Genomic DNA, 20,556 nt, shown 5'->3' with positions numbered 1-20,556 from the left:
AATATACATAGAATTGTTTTTAATTTTGTACATGAAAATTAATTAAAAGAGGAGAATTAAAATTAAAGAGAGGAATTGTAACGTTGTGCAGAAAGAATTTGGATGCAACAATTGACATAAAAGTTTCGTTACATTTTTTAAATACGTACGTAGCAACATTGTAAAACGAAATGTCTCTAGAAATATTTTTGATAAATTTTTTAATATTCGTTATTTGCGCTTTTCTTAAACTATCAAAGAAATTATGTTCACTTTCGGTAGAGATGATTGATACAAAAGGATGATATAACATCTTCTCAAATATCATGGACATCTGAAATCGCGTCAAAAGGAAAGGAATGAATATCGTTCATTCCTTTTTCTCTTTTCGTCGTGTCCCGTTTAGCAAGTTTCCTCTCAGACAGATTTCATGCAAAAGCTTTTACTTCATTTATATAACACTTTTTCTATGAACTACTTTAATTATCTTTCGTTTCTGATTACTTTTTCTATAATTTAGATCACGTCGTGTAAAGGAAATAAATTTCGTGTCGCGGTCGTTTCTAGCAACATGTTGAGCACATGACAATTTGTTATAACGTTATTAAAGTATAATTTGTCCAATTGCTAACGAATGCGAATTATAACGAATCCTTTGAGACGTTACGACGAAATAAATCAAACTAGTATAGAGTGGCATAAATTTACGATAAAATTCTAAAAATAGACGTAATGATATAAATAAAGTAGGATTCCGGTGGAAATAAGATGGAAGAAAAATGAGAAAGAAATTGGCAAAAATGTTGGACTTTTTTCGGAAAAGATGGAGCACCGAACGCGTAGCTATTTGGCCCTTCCAGGCATGTCAATCAATTCGAGAGAATCGATAAGCAATATCGCGGTCCGGTGATTGACCCATAGCCACCGCGGTCGTCGAAATTGCATGCGCTGTACTTACCAGCGTTTTTATGGCACGACTAGTGCAAAGAAGCGTACGGTATCATGGCCGGCATACTGACTATTGTTAATAACCGCTGACTCGCCCTGTCTACTCGTAATTCATCCCGTGACTCAGACGTCCAAAATTGGCTGATCGTAAATAGGAAATGGTATTGGTACGGGTACACCTACTCGCAAAAGTACCTGAATGCCATTGAAAACTTTGATGTCCGTGTTGCATGTGTCGCGTAAAATATTTTCAAACTTTTTCACGGCAATGTGACAAGATTATTCATTTTCGAAGAATTCATTTCTTAAGCAGATTATTAACTTTTGACTTCAAATTGTGACTGAAACATTCAGTTTAATTTTTTAGTGCGTTAAAGGTAGAATATAAATTGAAAGGAAGTGCCATGCAATTGAATTAGTTTAATCAACGTTATTGTTGATAGGAACGAAAGTTCCCTATCGTACGTAAATACAAACCTTTCGTTCGCGTTAGTAAAAGCTGCCAAATATGTAGATTACTTAACTCTTTAACCTACAAATACGGGCATAGCCCGTAGTAGATGATCGGGCAGAGCGCAAGTATTACGGGCGTAGCCCGTAGTAGATGATCGTTCACGGCCCAAAATTCTCGAACGTAAATCGTAGGTTAAGGCGTTAATTAATTACTTTAATTAACTCTGGAAAATACGTGTGCTCATATTGTGTGTGTTGTAATTAAACATTTATGTAAATTCATATTTTTTGGGCAGAAATTTGTTTTATTTATTAAATGTTGTGATAGATGGGAGACTTTTTAATGCTGTACGCATTCTATACATTTTTCCACTTTTCAATCTCCTATGCATAAAAATCTGCAGTCTAATTGTAATAAATTTTTGGAAATTTTACTACTACTGAAATCGGTCAGGACGAGTTTAGATTAAATTGGTAAAATTTGAAGCTATTTTGAAAGTGTATATGTACATGAAAGTTATTATCAACAATTATCGCAAACATACACCTAATGAAAAACGAGTATATGTCATGAATGATGGTCGTAAACGATCAAAACGAGTTACTGTTAAACATACTCTCGCTACTTATTATGACTTATGTAGCGAATAATTGGCTATTCAAATACTTTGACGGTATGCGCGAAGTATACGCTTGCAGTAAACGTTGAGTGAAACGGGAAGTTCCGCTTTTACTGCCAAACTTGAGCGTGTGTATTCTCCTTTAAGTATATTATTTTCAATCAATGTATGCTCCATTCCTTTCGATGATTTTCCACCTTATTATTCCATCGCTGTAAAACTGATTAGCCTTCTGAGAGAAAGAAACACTCCAATTTGCTTTCGCAGTCTTCCAAAGGAGGCAAGTTCTTATTGTCGAAGTAGTTTTGTAACGAAGGAAATAAGTGAGCGTGCAAGATGGGGAGAATGCCACAGATGGTGTGAAATATCTCACACAAGCCACGCCAATTTTTGTCCTGTGACGATTGACACATGTGGTCTTGCGTTGTCTTAATAAACTACGTTTCGTCTTAATAAACTACGAAAAATGTTTGCTTTGTATTCTGCAACTGTTTGTTAACTAATCAACGATACGACGATACAGCAATAGTTGACAGCAATTTTTTAAACTCGGATCTATCCAACTACGAAAAAAGGAATGAACTTTTTATCCAATTCAACATCATCCAACTCGTACATACATTTTCAGATCTGTTTCAAATTTGACCGATATAATCGCGATAGTCGTGTCTCGTTACAGTGTTAGTGGAATTTCTAAATGTTTTCTGTATAATACGAGGGTCAAATATTAATCAGTTCGTGTATGGCACATCTCCGCAATGTCACTCATCCACATGGAATAGCATTGGAGTTCAAACAGTTTAGTCAAACGTTTTAACACGTTGTCTGCCACGCGTGTTTTCAAAGAAATCTCCGTCAGTTCCCACCGATATTTTAGTAATGCGAGTCGCTCATCTGGTGGTCTCAAGAATGATCTTCCGTTTCGTTTGTTCGCAACGTTAAAACCACTAGCTGTTGTTGAATATAATGAAGGAAAGTGTGGTATAGATTATTCCGACCAAATGGTTTCTTATGCCACCACAATTAGAAAAGGAATCAAATGGTACGGAAAACTTGGCATTCAACTCCTTCTGGGAATTTCTGTTGTAAACGCTTTGATAGTTTACAAAATTGCAACAAGGAAGAATATGAATATTAGAATATTTAGACAATTATTAGTTGCAAAATTATTAGGGTTGTCTGAAAATACAAAAAATCCTTGTCTTCGACGGAGTCGGCATAATATCACCGTTCGGAAAAATGATTCCGGAAGAAGCATTAGACGCGCATGCAAACTATGTTATGCGAATAAAAGACGTCGAATGGAGCGAACAAAGGCGCAAAAGAATTTGAAGAAAGCAGCAACTTATTGTCCAAATTGTCCCGACCAACCTCAACTATGTATAGAATGCTCTAAAGTTTTACATTCTAAATAATTTTTTAATAAACCATTTTCGTATTATTTTTATAACAATTCAACAGTTTCATTATTATGGAATATCTTTTCAAATACCTACGACGATCCTTCGCAAGTCGTCAAATAAGCGACGTTCGAATATGGGTTACGCGGCCCGACCAGAAACTTTGCTGACACCCGAATACGGCTGTCGTGGCAGTCAACGTGTTAAAGACATTTAAAGACTCCACGTGCTGCTCTATTTATCGTTCCTTCGATAGATAACGCAATGAGCGAGGGAACAGTATGTCTTTGGTTGCACAACGCATGATTATTAGGTTTACTTTATTTGAGGACACAAAAGCCACTGGATTTTTACATAAATCGCGACTACAGTTTGGAGATGAAACATTAGCAGGAAACTTTCAAAACACATTTTATCTGCGACGCTTCGAGACAAGTGTAACGCCAGCAAACGTCGAAGCACTTCGGAAGCGATCGAACACGATCGCATAACGAATGATGAAATTCGCTGGAAAGCTAATATTAGTCGTAGGAGGATGGTTTCCATTATTTGGAAGGAGTTAAAGTTCAGCAAAATCACGACCACCGAAGAAGGCGTTAGGAGGAGAAGGTTTCAACAACAACGAAGACGTAGAGTAATTCGCGCGCGATTGGCTACTCAGCCAAGCCTGCACTTTCTACGAAACTGGAATGAAAAAGTTGGCAATCCAGCGGCAAAAGCGTAAATAGAGAAATGGATGAAGATAGAAAAATAAGCCGATTGTTCTTTTTGAAACATTATACCGAGATATAAATGTGCAAAGTTCGGTTTACGTTTGACTGACTCTCGTACATAAAAGGTACACTCTCACACGCATAGAAAGTTTCTAGAAGCATTTAAATACTTTCAGGAGCCACTGTAAATGTCCCAAGTTAGGCCGTATACCTAACTTATTCGCGGAATGAAGCACGTTTAAAATCCATCGTTGGGCAATCGGTGTTCCGGTTACATAAATTTTTCCGTGAAACGGATCGCGATCGATGGCCGCGCCCAGGGTGCAGGAAGTTTCAGGGCGCAGTCAAGCACCGAATCGTTTGACATTTCCGAACCGGCGATTTAAATGTCCTGACATTTCACAGCCAACGTTCGTATGTTCGACAGCGTTACCATTCGCTAATTACTGTTCGATCGGTGATCGCTTCGACTAATCGCCATATTCGCCAAGAAATGCGACACGAAAAGCGGAAGCTGAGTGTCTGGTCCATAGTTGGCCTCGATAACCACTCGGTTTACGAAAGCTCAAGTCGTCCGGATTCTATGGTGGCATTGCGGTAGCAGCGACAGCCATTCCATCCCATTAACGTTACGATGCGAATCCGAAGCGGCCCGATTGCGTTTCGTTACTACGACACTACGTGGCCATTATATCGGCGATAACGTCGTGGCTGCGGTTAGCATTTGGTTTAATTCTGCATTCACGCAACGATTCGAGTTCACGTCATTCTGACCGACGAATAGAAATGCTCTCGGTGAATAATTGACTTCGTTCATTGCGCCTGATAGGCGCGTCGTTACGTTGATTAATCAGTTAACAGCGACCATTCGAACGACCAACTGATAAGTTTAATGACTTGCATGCGATCGCGTTAATGCACGCGCGTGTATTTATCAATTGGTCGGAGTTATGGTTCAATAAACAGCCCTCAATGCAATTCGCAAGCTCGATGCATGGGTAGTTCGCGTCGTCAGTTAATAAATTTTAAGGAAGTAATTTACTCGGTTGAATATGCCATTTTGTAAACCAATACTGCATTGACTATGCCAGTTACGATGCTGTAAATTTTGTCCGTGAGAATGAGTGTTCTACAAATTCGATTTAATAAAGGTAGCTTATATTAGGTTGTCCGAAAAATGTCTTTCTTTCGCAAACGTGTTTTTTACAACAGCGCACGTTTATACGAACGGGAAATCAAGTCTGTGAAAAAATGGATCGTACGTAATTCGAGAAAATAATATAAAACAAAAAACCTTGTGCGTCTATTATTTCCTTATAAAACGAAAGAAACTTTTCGGACAACATAATACTTGCCTCGAGCTAGATGTCTTTCGTTAATTTTGTTATAATTTTGCGAAAATCATTTATCATCGAGAATAATATTTGTTACTTTTTTTTTTACAGCTTCCAAGTTATCGAAGCTTTTTCTATCTAAAACTTTTTTTAAAGATTGGAAATATAAAAATTTGTTTGCGTCAGATCTGACGAGTGTAGTGAATGGGAAATAAATTTCAATTTCCGTTTCAATATCCCAGCTCTATTTCCTCTTTCTTTTTTTCATTCCTGTTATTACATCCGATTCTGCATTGTCGCAAAGATACAAAAGATTTTTTCAATACGGGAGAATAATCTTTTAATTTGCAATCCCTGCTACGTTGTATTTCATATTTTTGGTCCTGCAAGTTCTTATTGATAGCTTTATTTCTACCGAATAATTTATAATAAATTGCACAGAACAATTATCTTTTATCGTTGAATCGGTTTAACACTTCAAAAGTGTCGTCCCCCTCTCGGCCAAGTTTTCTTCGTTTCATTTTATAATTTTACCTGCTAACCAAGTAGCACGAAAAATCATTTTTTCACGCTCTTTAAAAAGCTCATTGTTGTTTCTGATGGTTTGGAATGGCTTTCGTCGCAGACGTTATTTAATTATCACCAGACTGTGGATACTTATGCATTTTTGGGAAATTTAAGATTCCAAAAATTTACAAACCTTTACAAAATTTTTACAGTATTTAAAGTAGAACACTCAGTATGATATTTAGTGGACGGAACAAATCGCTACTCAGATTCCATTTCTTTGATTATGTTCATAAATGTATAAAGTTGCATAAATGTCCGTAGTTTCGTTGTAAATTATTTAGTTGTCAAATTTAGTTGTCGATTAAGCGAAAATCTGTTCTTCGTGATTTTAATAAGGAATTAAATAAATCGAAATGTTTCCTCTTTTATTACGTACTAAAATCTTCATTTTTTTATTTTTTATTTTTTATTTATTTTTTTTTTTTATTTGTTAGAATATTTACAATCAACTCTCGTTGAGAATTTTCAGTAACTTCATTTGGCGTGATACAATGACATGGTTTATAATAGTTTATATCGTTGGTTCTAGTAGGATCTAAGGATTTAATCTAAAGGGTATTTTCTTTTTAGTCTGCGGATCTGGTCCGTCGCGTCAAGTAGTTGGCTGACTAATGGGTTGTGGCGGTTGTTGACTCTTGCGTTGTATCTGCTGTATATTTCATCTTTGACTGTGGGTATCTTGAGGTCGCGGTGGATTGTTTCGTTGGTAACATACCAGGGTGCATTTATTAGGGATCTTATACTTTTTGATTGGAATTATTGAAGAATTTCTATATCGGAATTACTTGCTGTTCCCCATAGTTGGATCTCATAGGTCCAAACAGGTTTTAATATGGCTTTATTGTGAAACATTTGACTAAACTATTTGTACTCTCACGCAGTTCATGTTTATAATTGATGCTGCGGAGATATGCCACACGCGGTCCAGTTGATATTTGATCGGCGTTCATACTACACAGGACGTTTAGGAATTTCATGAACACCGTGACGAGACACGACTATCCTGATCACATTGATCAAGTTTGAAACGGATCTGAAAATGTGTATACAAGTTGGAAGATATGGGGTTAAACAGAAAGCTGCTTCCTTTTTTCGTAGCGAGATGCACCTGGCCATCATGGTAAATTTATTTTTATTTATTATTACTAATTTAATTGGTAATACCGTAGGCCTGACTGTTCTAATAAATTTCCAATATGTTTACAACGCAACTTTTAAGAAGCAATGAAACTAGAGGTAAACGAGTGGCTGATAAACGCAAAGAAATCGGATGAGAACTGTTTTCGATTGAAAGCATTGGAGTATTTCAACGTTGGAATTACTTGCTGTTCCTTTTTTTTTTTTTTTTTTTTTATCTCTGTTTATTTGTTCCAGGTTATTTACATATTTTTTTACATCATTTTTTTTCCAGAATAAACGCTGAATTCTAATTGTAGGGTGGTACAGGCAAGAGTACCGATACGCGGCGGTACGACGTAGCCATGCATTATTACATTCTTTTCTCTTTTTTTTTTTTTAAGATTATTATTGTTAAATAAAATAAAATTAAGCCGCTGTTGCGCTGTGCTTATGTACGATATTTTAATTTATGTCCTGAAAGCCTGGACGCAAAAACAGGACAGTTCGCTAGCCTATTAGGGTGGGGTTGGGAGGGGATGGACTGGGAGGGGCGGGGAGGGGTGTTCTGTGGGATTAGTATAATATTTGTTTATCTATTTACATATTTACATATTTACACTTTGATTCGGTGAGCGTTGCCGTTCTGTGGCTCTTTATCTTGTTGTTTTTGTTGAGAATTCCGTATCCACCAATATTTTTTTGTGTTTTTTCTGTGTTTGTCTTCTGTATCCTTTTGGGGGAGGGCCATGTTGTATCTCCACCTAGTGTCTGCCGTGCGGCCATCTAGGTTTTCCTCGTATTGAATAGATTTCATTCCTATTTTCCTTTGCATATGATAAATTATGGGTATGTTGTTTTGGTCTTGGAGATAGTTTCTTTCGTCTAGGTATAGAAAGGCTTCGGGGGGGATGTAGCCTGTTAACAGAGTGTTTTTGAAGTATGCGTCGTTTGGGTATAAGCAGCCGAAGATTAGGCTGTTTTCTTTGATCTTCGCGGCTTGCGAGAAGTGATTTCTCGTTAGTTTTAGGATGTGACAGTCGATGCGGTGGATGTTGGCTAAGTCGTATATTTTTTTGTTTTTTACGTATTTTCTGTATCCGCTGTGTTCTGATCTGTAAATGCTCAGGCAAGCTCTGATGCATTTTCTTTCAAATATGCGAATTTTTTCCATTATTGACGCAGGTATGTTGTACCATATTGGGCAGCCGTAGGTTATAATGGGTCTTATTAGCGATTGGTAGCACATGATTTTTACTTTGCTATCGACAAGTCTGGAGTAAAACAGCCTTTTTGTATTCCAAAAAGCTTTGCTGGCTTTGGAGAGTTGGATTTCGATGTGTTGCTTATAATTTAGTTTTTCATCTATGTTTATTCCTAGGTATTTTACGCAGTTTTTGTGTGGTATGAGGTTCTCTTCGTTTGCTTTTTCTTTTAGGCGGAATTTCCTGACTTGTTCCCTTTCTGCTGGGCCGATTTTGCTTGTTCTGGGTCTGAATAGTATGGTTTCGCATTTGCTTGCGTTAATTTTTAGTTTCCATGTATGATAGTAATCGCTGATTTTGTTGAAGAGTTCTTGCAGTTCCGTTCTTATCGTTTTGGTTTTGCGGCCTGTTACGTAGATGATTAGGTCATCCGCGAAGGCTATGGAGCGTTTGTGTGTGGATGTGTTGAGGTTAAAGAGGTTTAGTAAGTCGTTATTGTAGATGCTGAAGAGTAGCGGGGAATTTACTGTTCCTTGTTGCAGGCCGTTCTCTATGGAGAATTCTTTGCTTGAAGTGTGCGAGCCGTCGGTCATTATGAAAGTTTTGTTTGTTACCATGTCCCATACTATTTTGATTAGGTATTCGGGGAAGTTCTTTTTAATCATTTTATAAATGAGCCCTGGGATCCAGACGGTGTCGAAGGCTTTTTCGATGTCTATTAGGCAGGCGGCTACTCGCTGGTTTGCGTTAAGTGCCCAGCAGAACTTGCTGTTCCCCATAGTTGGATTCCGTAGGTCCAGACAGGTTTTATTACGATCTTATAGAGCGTAATTTTGTTCTGCGTGCTTAGATTGGAGCGATGGCCAATGAGCCAATAAAATTTTTCGAGTTTGTCCCTGAGTTGCTTCGATTCGTCTACGATGTGCTATTTATAATCTCCTGTCCAGAGTCATGCCCAGGTATCTGATTGTGTCCTTGTTAGGAACTGCTATGTTGTTAATGCTGACCTGTGGGCAGGTTTGTTTTCGCAGCGTGAAGGTTACATGTGTGAATTTTTTTCATTAATTTTGAAGCTCCATTTATGGAACCACTTTTCCATAGAGTCGAGACCAAAATCTTCATTGCGCTCGTAATTCGCAATAGTTGCACTTCAACGTTAGACCATAGGAATAAGTTGGACAAAAAGTGTCGAATTTGTATGTGACATAAAATACAGACGGAGATGTGCTTCAACGACTTATTCGGTTACATCTTGCACTTAATAATTCACGGGTTGCGCCTCCAACTTGATCTGTTTTCGCGGAAATGCATGTCTTACCTTCAACGTTCGAGCTGCAGATTCAAAGTTTAAACGCAATGTTCCGGATAGGTGATTCTGAATTTTCTTCGACGAATTCGGTCTGCGCTAGAAACTTTCGTTAAACGTTCCTCTTCACACTAAAATTCTCAGCACGAAGCTGCGCAAATCATTGCGGCGAGTACGACGAGTAGAACACAGTCCGCCAAATGCAGAACGAACGTACATTGCTACATCTGTTGCACTGTGATCAACTTGAAACTCACGTAGCATGGAATGTCTCATATAAACTATGCAACCATCCATTTCGAACTTCTAAGAATATTTCCGAATATCTAATTATCAGCAGCAGTATCTTGCTCCGGTGATTGTTAGAAACTTCAGAAACTACATTATAAACATTTTTATAAAAGCACTGATAAGCTATTTACGGGAACAACGTAGCGGACAAAACTAACGCAGGTATACGGCAGTCAGGTTTCGGAAAAATACCGTGTTTTACGAAACGAGGAATCAATGCAAAAATAATGGCTAGACTGGAATAATTAATAAAAAAAATTAATAAATGTAGTATCGGAAAGGGTAGGATTAGGATAATTTAGATTTGTAAAATTCTCCTAATACTATTTATTTAAGATAAATAAAAATAACAGAGATTAATTGGACAGAGAAGGAGAAATGTTCAACTTGAACTAAACGCAAAAATCTTATTCTACTCAAATCACTCTCGCAACTCTATAACTCTAACAACTCAATCTCTCAACAACGCTAGCAACTCAGGCAACTCCGTAACACTCACTGACTTTCTCAATAAAACTCACTTCTCGATCAACGTTATTTTGTCCTTTTTCTAATCCGGTCCTGTTTTCGTGCAGCAAGGATTAGGTGACTTTAGTCAATAGGTTTTTCTCCTATGTAAACTAACAGCAGAAAGACAGACGACACTGTTTCGATCGGTTGCCAACCAAGGTTTTTTTTCAACACCGCATAAATAATTAATAAAAATGTAATTTTGTGTGCTACATCGGATTAGCCGAATAGTGGTGATATATGAGTATGATATCCGAGTAAAATATCTGTGAAACGAATATTTAAAGAATATATCATTTGACGCAAAGTGTCGTTACCAGCTCCAGCTGGATTTCTTCGTCTTCGAACTCGTAAGATCCAAGTTCACAACAATGGTACGTGATTTTCACGCCAGCGGTTGCCCGTCGGATTAATCTTGACCAACTTGTTCTGAATGGCGAGCAAACAAATAGACAGTCGTGAATGATCGAGTGGTCGTACCGTGAGCGTCGAACGATGCCGGAAGACTCTAGCCAGATGATCCTAAGGAGCGTCGAACGATTCTCCTAAATACTATGCTGATCGCATGAATGCTCAACCGAGTTCAAATCTAAAAGTTGATAGCAAATGAAGTAAATTTTATGACGATGAAATTTACGATGAACCAGCGATAGGTGCTGGTCGCACCCCACCACCACTGACCGTCAGGTCACTAGCAGGTAGAAGTGACCTTTGAACATTGTACATGAGAAAACCCGATTTTCCTTTGCTTTGCCGGAATGAATGATAATCCTAAAGAACGTCTCGAATTGAAATATGCTTGTAGTAATTAAGAGACTAAACTGTAAAAACTGCTAAATTTTATGAAAGGTCTTCGGTATTATTACTGATCCGAATAAGTATGTTCGTAGGGACGATTGCCTTTTCGACCGAGGGATGGATTATATAGTTTATGTTAGGGTAACAGGACGTAACAAAAGATCTAGTGTCTATTGTTGTTGTCTATGAACGTTCAATGATTCTAGACATAGGATATTCAAGTTCTTCTGGATTATTGCTGGTCCGAAAATAAATATATTTGTAGAGGCGATTGCCATTTCGATCGAGGGATGGATTATACAGTTTATGTTAGGATCACGGGACGTAATAAAAGTTCTAGTGCCTATTGCTGTTGTCTATGAACGTTCGATGATTCTAAATATAGGATATTTCAGAGGATTTGATGAAATGTAAATTTTAATAAATCGATACTTCATACAAATAATTAATGTTATTGAATTAGCGGAGTGGATTTTGTATTGAACCATGACATATATCTAATAAGTTTAATTTTTTCTAGAAGGATAATTACTTATTTTTTAGAATTTAATAAACACAAGGTATTTAAAAACTATAACTCTGTGATTGTCTTTGGTAATATATCGTTTCGTTAATTATTTATACACACTGATCGAATATCCGGAAATAGCTCGATATCTCAGAAATTATATTTTTATTCGACTGTAATTTTTATTTTGCTCTACACTCGATGTATACGTTTTCGAATCTCCGTTAACGTCGATTGAACGATTCCAAGTAAATCGCAAATTAAATAGGAATTTGGAATAGAAACCGAGACAAGATAAATCTTTCCCACTTCGTTCTTGAAAAGTAACATTCTGTTTAGGAATAAAATTAGAGTCTGTTTCATGGAAAGTTTAGCGTTCAGAAAACGAAGTTGGTCGAATCGAGTTTGGCTGAAAAATAGGTGAAATATTATGGTTTAGCTGAAATATTATTTCTAACGCGAGACAATATATTTCTATAAACGTCACGCCTCCTATTCTTCATTCCACGTCATCCTTCGCGGCTGGTTTTCTAAAATATTAGTTTTTCTTCCATACAGTTTCGTAAAAGAAAATTGATCGATGAACGATTGGAAGATTCTAGCTTGCACGTCATTTTTCTTTTTTCCAAAACATTTGTACATAAAAATACGTATGAAAAGCAACGATATTCGTCAAGAATACAATACCGATAAGTCATGATATATTTTAGTCATTTAAAAATTATTTGGCTGCCAAAATGTATTTTAGGTTTACGTGAACCTGCGTTTATTTATATTTCTATACTCCAAGATGGACATATTAAAATCCAATAATCGGATTAATATAAAATAGATTTTATGAAATGTCACGTATCCATCTGAGAATGATGTTGTCGATCGTCATAAGCTCTGATTAGTTGGCGATAACGCGAAACAGACAGTGCCGTTATCGCGACAGGGCCCATCAGTCGTGTAGCAATATCGTGCCACAGCCATAAGCAAAATGCACTGTTAGTTAACGGCCGTTACTCCTGATAATCACGTAGCATTTAATAGATATTGCACGTAGCGACACTATAATCTTTGGATATGAGAATATTGGTAATTTCCACGTCAATTTAGTTACAATGATTCCTCGCTTTAATGCGTCCCTTCCTTATAGCATCGTATTTCACGAAATCACTAAAGCGTACGAAGCAAAAGCGAATATCTGCGCTGATAGAATTATATCATACAGAAACATTGCATTTCGAAAAACAAAATTTAACAATGACACGAAAATCCTTTATATCTTATTAGTTTCAGAAGTAACATTTTCCTCTATTCTATGAAATTACCTATCCGGACCCGCAATTATCCTAAGAAACCGTTATGACATTTAGCATTTCTTACGGTCCAGGCCCCTAATTACTACAAGTATATTTCAATTCAGGATGTTCCTTAGGGTTATGACTCATCCCGGCAAAACCTATACAATGCATATTTACACTGCCCCATTGACAATACCCCATATACAATGTTTGAGGGCCATTTCCACCTGAGAGTCTCCTAATGGTCATTGGTGGGGCACCCAGTTCCTTATAAATCTCACCGTCGCAGAAGACGCTTCATTTGCGGTAAACTCTTAGATCTGAACACATCACTCGCTAGTAACTCTTCAAGCAAAAAAGACCTTCATTTCCTAAGAAATCTTCGCTGAAAACAGTTCTGTACGTATTACTCGCGTTTTTAAAAGTTGTTGGAAAAAGTTGTTGTTGTTACAATCATTCAACCACCCCTATTATTTTAATCGAAATAGGGAATCGATTGATTCTTGGTGCCGGTTATCGTATCGAGAAGAGAAGATACGCGTCTCTTGGCGAAACGGTCTAACATCGCGATCCTTCGAGCCGAATACACGTGCACTAAATCTTCAAGACAAGTGTGTATACCAGTGATACTGACAACCACATAGTGCCACGTGACTCCATCATAATCATCAGTGCTGCAAGTCCCAATAACTTCAATCTCGCAGCGACTGGGTAAGCTCGTTAATTGGATAGCCAGGCCCAATTGCCGTCACGATAAACAGCAACTGTGCATCAGAAACTGATCTCACAATGGACTTAACACCCTATAATCAAAAAATGTACATTAAAAATTTGATACTGCAACGAAAAGCGTTCAAAAAACAGTTAACATTTTTTCAATCGGTACTTGATGTCGCTGATAAAACAATCTCACTGAACGTCATTCAAAATCTTTTACACGACCTAGAAGAAGAATATATGATATTTAAAACTTCCCAAAGCAAATTGGACGATATAGACGATGGTCGGTCAATGCAGGAACGCATTGATTTAAAAAGCGCATTTAATATATGTAAAGGACACGCTCAAGATCTAATAGAAATAATAAAAATGGACAGAATGCAGCTTCCGTGCTTGAAGGAAGAGGAAATCTCAGCAGACAACATACTGCGTAGCAAATGGTCCTTCCCTGATGAGGTGGAGAACGTTCGCTGCCATTCACCAATTATTTACGACGAGAGGGGAAACATGCGGAGTCCTGACCAGGAAGCCTATGACATCTTCAAGTCGGAAATCGTGGCACAGAGTTCCATGACAGAGCAATCGATGGCAAAGATGAATTTAGATCAAAATACACCGACGTCCAATACTGTGCCCTCCACCACGTTATCTGCATCATTTAAAACCGACTATGCCAAAGCGAAGAATGAACCTCTGAAAGATGACCTATTAACGCAGGTATTACAATGCTTAGAAAAATTACTTTTACAGTATTGCGTTTATGCTCGTGTTTACAATCTGTAACATACACATAATTAAGTTCGAGAAATTTTTCTTACTAATATTACTTGCTAACTTTCATGCGATTATTTTTACTTAAAAAATATAATGTGTCAATTCAAGATTCTTTAATTAATAACTAGAAATAGAAATGGGGATATTCTTTTATATTACAACATAGAATATTCGTCGCAAATATGAAATTGTAACTAACAAACTTGTTTGTTCCTATAAATTTATTATCTGCGTAATTTATATATAAATAAGATATTCTTTCATATAATTCAAAATAAAATATTCATTATGACAAAATTGTAACTATGAAATTCGTTTGTTCCTATTCATTTATTATTGCGTAATTTATATATAAATAAGATATTCTTTCATATAATTCAAAATAAAATATTCATTATGACAAAATTGTAACTATGAAATTCGTTTGTTCCTATTCATTTATTATTGCGTAATTTATATATAAATAAAATATTCTTTCATATAATTTAAAATAAAATATTCATTATGACAAAATTGTAACTAAAATTGTAATTCGTTTGTTCCAATAAATTTATTATCTGCGTAATTTATGTACAAGTAAAACATCCTTTTATATAATTCAAAATAAAATATTCATTATGACAAAATTGTAACTATTAAATTCGTTTGTTCCTATAAATTTATTATCTGCGTAATCTATGTACAAGTAAAACATCCTTTTATATAATTCAAAATAAAATATTCATTATGGCAAAATTGTAACTATCAAATTCGTTTGTTCCTATAAATTTATTATCTGCGTAATCTATGTACAAGTAAAACATCCTTTTATATAATTCAAAATAAAATATTCATTATAACAAAATTGTAACTATGAAATTCGTTTGTTCCTATTCATTTATTATTGCGTAATTTATATATAAATAAGATATTCTTTCATATAATTTAAAATAAAATATTCATTATGACAAAATTGTAACTAAAATTGTAATTCGTTTGTTCCTATAAATTTATTATCTGCGTAATTTATGTACAAGTAAAACATCCTTTTATATAATTCAAAATAAAATATTCATTATGACAAAATTGTAACTATCAAATTCGTTTGTTCCTATAAATTTATTATCTGCGTAATTTATGTACAAGTAAAACATCCTTTTATATAATTCAAAATAAAATATTCATTATGACAAAATTGTAACTATCAAATTCGTTTGTTCCTATAAATTTATTATCTACGTAATTTATGTATAAATAAGATATTCTTTTATTTTATTTAAAATAAGATATTCATCATAACAAAATTCTAACTATCAAATTTATCTAATTTTGCTTTATTAAATACGTAATTTATATGCAAATAAATTATTGCTTTGCAAGAAAAAAAATAATATATAGAATCTAAGGAAATTATAACTGTCAAATGTATCTAGTCCTATTTTATTATTTACATGATTTATATACGAATAAAATATTGCTTTACAAGAGGAAAAATAATATATTCTTTCAAAGAAAATTATAACTATCAAATTTATCTAACCCTGCTTTATTATCCACATAATTTACACTTTCACAGAAGGATGTGCTTAAATTAGAAATCCGTAGGGAAAGGTATTAGGGAAGGAGAAGAAATCCAGCATCTCGGTTTATCCGTTTTCAGCTGAATGCTTCAATTATTTCGTAACGTCGAATAAGGAGCGTAGCTTGCTGGAAAATCAAATTACAAGATCGTTTCACGAATGCGTCATACGTTCGAAGTTGAACATGGTCGTGGTGATAGTGTCCTCTTTATTCTCGATATTAGACAAGATCCAATTTACCGTGAGTTCGGAAGGTGTGTCAACTATCAATATAGAACAATATTGACCCAATTGTACCGTGGAAGGCAGTCTGTGTGCTAACGTACTATAAACCCGATAGATCCTGTTGTTCGTGGCCGGAAACGTAACTCGGAAACTCGGGATTAATAACGGCGGAACGTGTCGCAGCAAGATAACTATCTAAGACATTCTACTTTCCGTAACCAAAGCATACAGTGATCCGGATCGATGATTCGGAAACATTTTGCCAAAGATCAACTTTCTCGAATTGCCATTCTGAAATTGAATTTCTATCGTTATTATTCTCTTAATGTTTAATTAACACTGTAATTACTAGGCTTGTTCCCGCAAGACGGGAAGATCCACCTCGTGCTTCGTGACTGGAACAAAAAATCAAAAAAGGATTAAATTATTATATATTTTTCTTCTGGGTGGATTAAACAATGGCAGAAGAAAAGTTTATTTAAATAATTGTTATAGCACCTTAAAGTTTTTTTTTTTTTTTTAAAGAACACTTCTATTTTTAAATCCGCCAAAATTTTTAATTTGACATTTCTTTCTGCCATTGTTTAGTTCGCCTAGGAGAAAAATATATAATAATTTAATCCATTTTTGGTTTTTGTTTCCGTCAAGAATTACGAGGTGGATCTTCTCGGCCAATTGAAAACTGCAGCGAAAAGACGCCCATGAAATAGGCTTAGAAATCTGTTATAATTTTTTTTTACTTTAAAAAAATTTTTTTGTACTCGTTAAATATACTAGGTATGTAAATATGAAACCGGAATTTTTGTATAGAAAATACACGTTTATTGTATGGAAATGATTAAAAATATTTTATTCGAAGTATTGCCCATCGCTAGCTATACATTTTTCCCACCTGTCTGGCAATTGGTGAATGCCACGCCAAAAAAACTGTCGCTCTTTTGAGGCAAACCAGTCATCGAGCCATTTTCGTACATTTTCGTAAGAAGCGAAGTGCTGGTCAGAAAGTGCGTGTCCCATCGATACAAATAAATAGTAATCGGACGGAGCCAAGTCTGGTGAGTAAGCCGCGTGCGAAAGTATTTCCCAACTGAACGCTCCAATCGTTTCCTTGACCGGTTCTGCTGCATGTGATGGTGCATTATCATGAAGCAAAATTACTTTGTGTTGCCTTTTTTTGATATTCTGGTCGTTTTTCACGCAAAGCTCGATTCAAATCGATCATTTGTTGTCGGTAGCGCTCAGTATTAACGGTTTCGCCAGGTTTTAACAGCTCTTAATAGATCACACCCTTCTGATCCACGTTCTTTGTTCCTCACGTCAAAATTGCCACTTCTGAATTTTTTAAACCACTCAAAGCACTGTGATTTACCAAGAGCATACTCACCGTAAGCTTCGACAAGCATTCGATGCGATTCTGCGGCAGTTTTCTTCAAATGGTAACAGAAAATCAATGCTGTCCGCAAATCGTAGTTTCCAGGCACAAAATTCGACATGTTCAACGCTATTACAAACTATGCTGTTGTATGAAACTTGGGTTGTTCTGAGTCGAAAATGTTTGTGAGATGTCAACAAAGACTTTTGGCATCAATGACGCAGTTTAGTGATAACTACATTATTAGCTAAGGCCATCTATAGACAAATTCCGGTTTCATACTTACACACCTGACATATAAAACCATATCTCAAAGTTCAATAACTTCATTTCTTTCTTTCCCTTCTAAAAAGAATCACAGAAAAGCGCTGTTTTAAAACATTCTAATTCAATTTACAGAGAATTCTCAAAATTGTTATAAACCTAATGCGTACATTACTTTTATAGAAAGAATCGCGGGAAAAAGACCATGCAATAAAACTATCAACAAGTACTACAAAAAACTTGTCAAGCAAAAAATCAGTATTCAAATAAAGGTTACAAAATTAAAAAAATTTGTTTAAGGTGCGAGAAATATTTATGCGGCAAATGTACATTTGATAATAAGATAACTTGTAAAAAATGCAGCAAAGTTGAATAAGATATATCTCTATGTAAACAAAAGTGTAATTCTATTTAAGTCGATAATTGAAATTAAACAAAAGTAAATTTAGACGAAATTTTATGAAAGTTCATCATTTTATATACATTTAGTTATAAATTAACCATTATTTAAGTCAAATCATAAAAACTATTACTTCTTTAATCACCGGTCATTTTGACCGCACACGATAGAAATAAATATATAGGAAATGTCGGTAGGTTTAGTGTTAATATCGTTATAAAAACATAGTTAAATAAATAAAAAACACAGTTAGATAAATTTATCGCGAGATATAGTTTTAGCGGACTTAACTACCTTTCACTTCAAATACTGTAAACACTGTTTCAAATAAACCCTTTAAATTACCTTGATTTACTTTGAAAGAAATTACCAATTATTCGCTTAGGTAGTTTATCCAATGTAAATATTATACATGCGCATATGACTGTTAGTTTATTAAAATGCTTTGAATCGCGGACTGTTCTTAATTAGCTTTTCGAGTCGCGGGTCGCGTGTTCCAATTTTGTTTTCGTGTTACGAATCGCGCGGGGCGCGGGACGCGACGCTAATACTCGCATTTCACATCATGTTACTTAAACGCGTGGCCTTCGATATTTCATCGATGGGAAAATTCAGTTTTAATGGAATAAATTCTCATTACAGGTCACGCTCTCCATTTCCATTCTCATCAGCCTTCACGTGTTTTTCCTGCTGGTCGTCGAGATCATTCCACCTACGTCGCTGGTCGTGCCGCTGCTTGGAAAGTACCTGATATTCGCCATGATACTCGTCTCGATAAGGTAAGTGCTCGAAACATATTCCGAATAATTCAAATAGTCGTCTGTTAGCACAGACTTCTCCGGTATATCGCACTGTACAAAGGTTCCAATATGATCTTCGAGCGGCACAAGTTCCGCATTTGCCCGGAAACACGTTCACCGAGTTCGCCGCGTATTTGCGGTTGCATCGAGGCAGAAACGTCAAGTGGTTTGCAGACAAGCTGCAAACTTTGCCTTCGTGCAAAAAATATTTATTCGTTCCCAGAGATAAATACGCTGGGAATCGAAGTTTTTCTCGCTTCCGCGAACCTGTAAATCAAATTTAGTTTATTGTAGCGATTCAATTTTTCCCATTGAATTTCACGCACGCGTAAATCTCGTTACGTTCGATCGCCGCGTTTCGCTTTGCCTTTTCTCATATTATTCGCGAAAGTTAGATTGTGGAGGACACATAACGTAATTTCGTTTCATTTGTTAACGGCCTATAGCCCAATTATACGCGTACCTGCATGAATATTAACACTAGAACTACCGATAGTTAACACGAAGCTATTTCTACCAGAGCCAGTGAAAATGACTGGTCTTTAAAAAATACGTAATAATAGAATATTTTTATATCTATTGATTTATTACTTTCTTACAGAAGCAATTCCACGTTATGTAGTAGATTTTTGGTGTTATTAATTCATCTGGGATCCCTAAACGACGGTTGACACATTCTATTGATATCATCCTATTGAATGATACGCAGTAAAAATTTTAAAAACGTGTGGCAAGTTGTACAAAACCAGGAAACTGGTTAATTGGAATTCGATAAACAGATTGCAGGATCCTTTTACATTTTGACAAGTACTAGTCGTTTTGACTGGCATTGGTATAAATAGCCTTGATACAAAATAATTTTCAGTTTGAATACATAAAAAAAAAATTCATTATATTATTTATTCAGTTATCGTTGCGAAAGTCATTACATCATTGTGAAAAAGATATAACATGAAATAGAAATTTTAAAATAAAATTGTAAACCCAGTCGATTTGACTGGTGTGGTAGTTTTAGTGTTAAACCGTCCTTTTATTTGATTCTTGAGCCAAACATGTATTTTCCATCCTCTTCGTGATTTAAAAAATATTGTTAGCGATAATATTAAAATATTGAAGACGTTAAAATATTCCTTACCCTCATGATTCAATTAGTGTTTTTTTACTTAGCTGTTTTATATTAAAATATCTCAGTTCAGCCATAAGGTGATATTAAAATAAAAGGAATCTTCATATACATATACTGTTAACCCCTTAACCAACAACTACGGGCATAGCCCGTAGTACGATGATCGGGCCAAACGTAAATATTACGGACATAGCCCATAGTAGATGATCGGGCCAAACGTAAATATTACGGGCATAGCCCGTAGTACGGTGATCGGGCCAAACGTAAATATTACGG

General features: G+C 35.7%; 1 protein-coding gene across 13 annotated transcripts in view; it reads left to right on the top strand.

Annotated features, from left to right (window-relative positions):
* Window positions 1–20,556, top strand: part of LOC100648987 (acetylcholine receptor subunit alpha-like) — a 430,373-nt gene that overhangs the window by 327,723 nt on the left and 82,094 nt on the right. For all 13 annotated transcript variants that reach the window (XM_048409567.1, XM_048409564.1, XM_048409559.1 and 10 more), the window contains one exon: window positions 18,997–19,133. In XM_048409567.1, coding sequence (XP_048265524.1) covers window positions 18,997–19,133 — 137 coding nt within the window. The remainder of the gene's footprint in view (window positions 1–18,996; window positions 19,134–20,556) is intronic.

This window comes from Bombus terrestris, chromosome 10 (genome assembly GCF_910591885.1).
Source record: "Bombus terrestris chromosome 10, iyBomTerr1.2, whole genome shotgun sequence".
NCBI classification, from domain to species: Eukaryota; Metazoa; Arthropoda; class Insecta; order Hymenoptera; family Apidae; genus Bombus; species Bombus terrestris.
The sequence above is the reverse complement of the archived record's forward strand: the minus strand, read 5'-3'. Positions and strand labels throughout refer to the sequence as shown.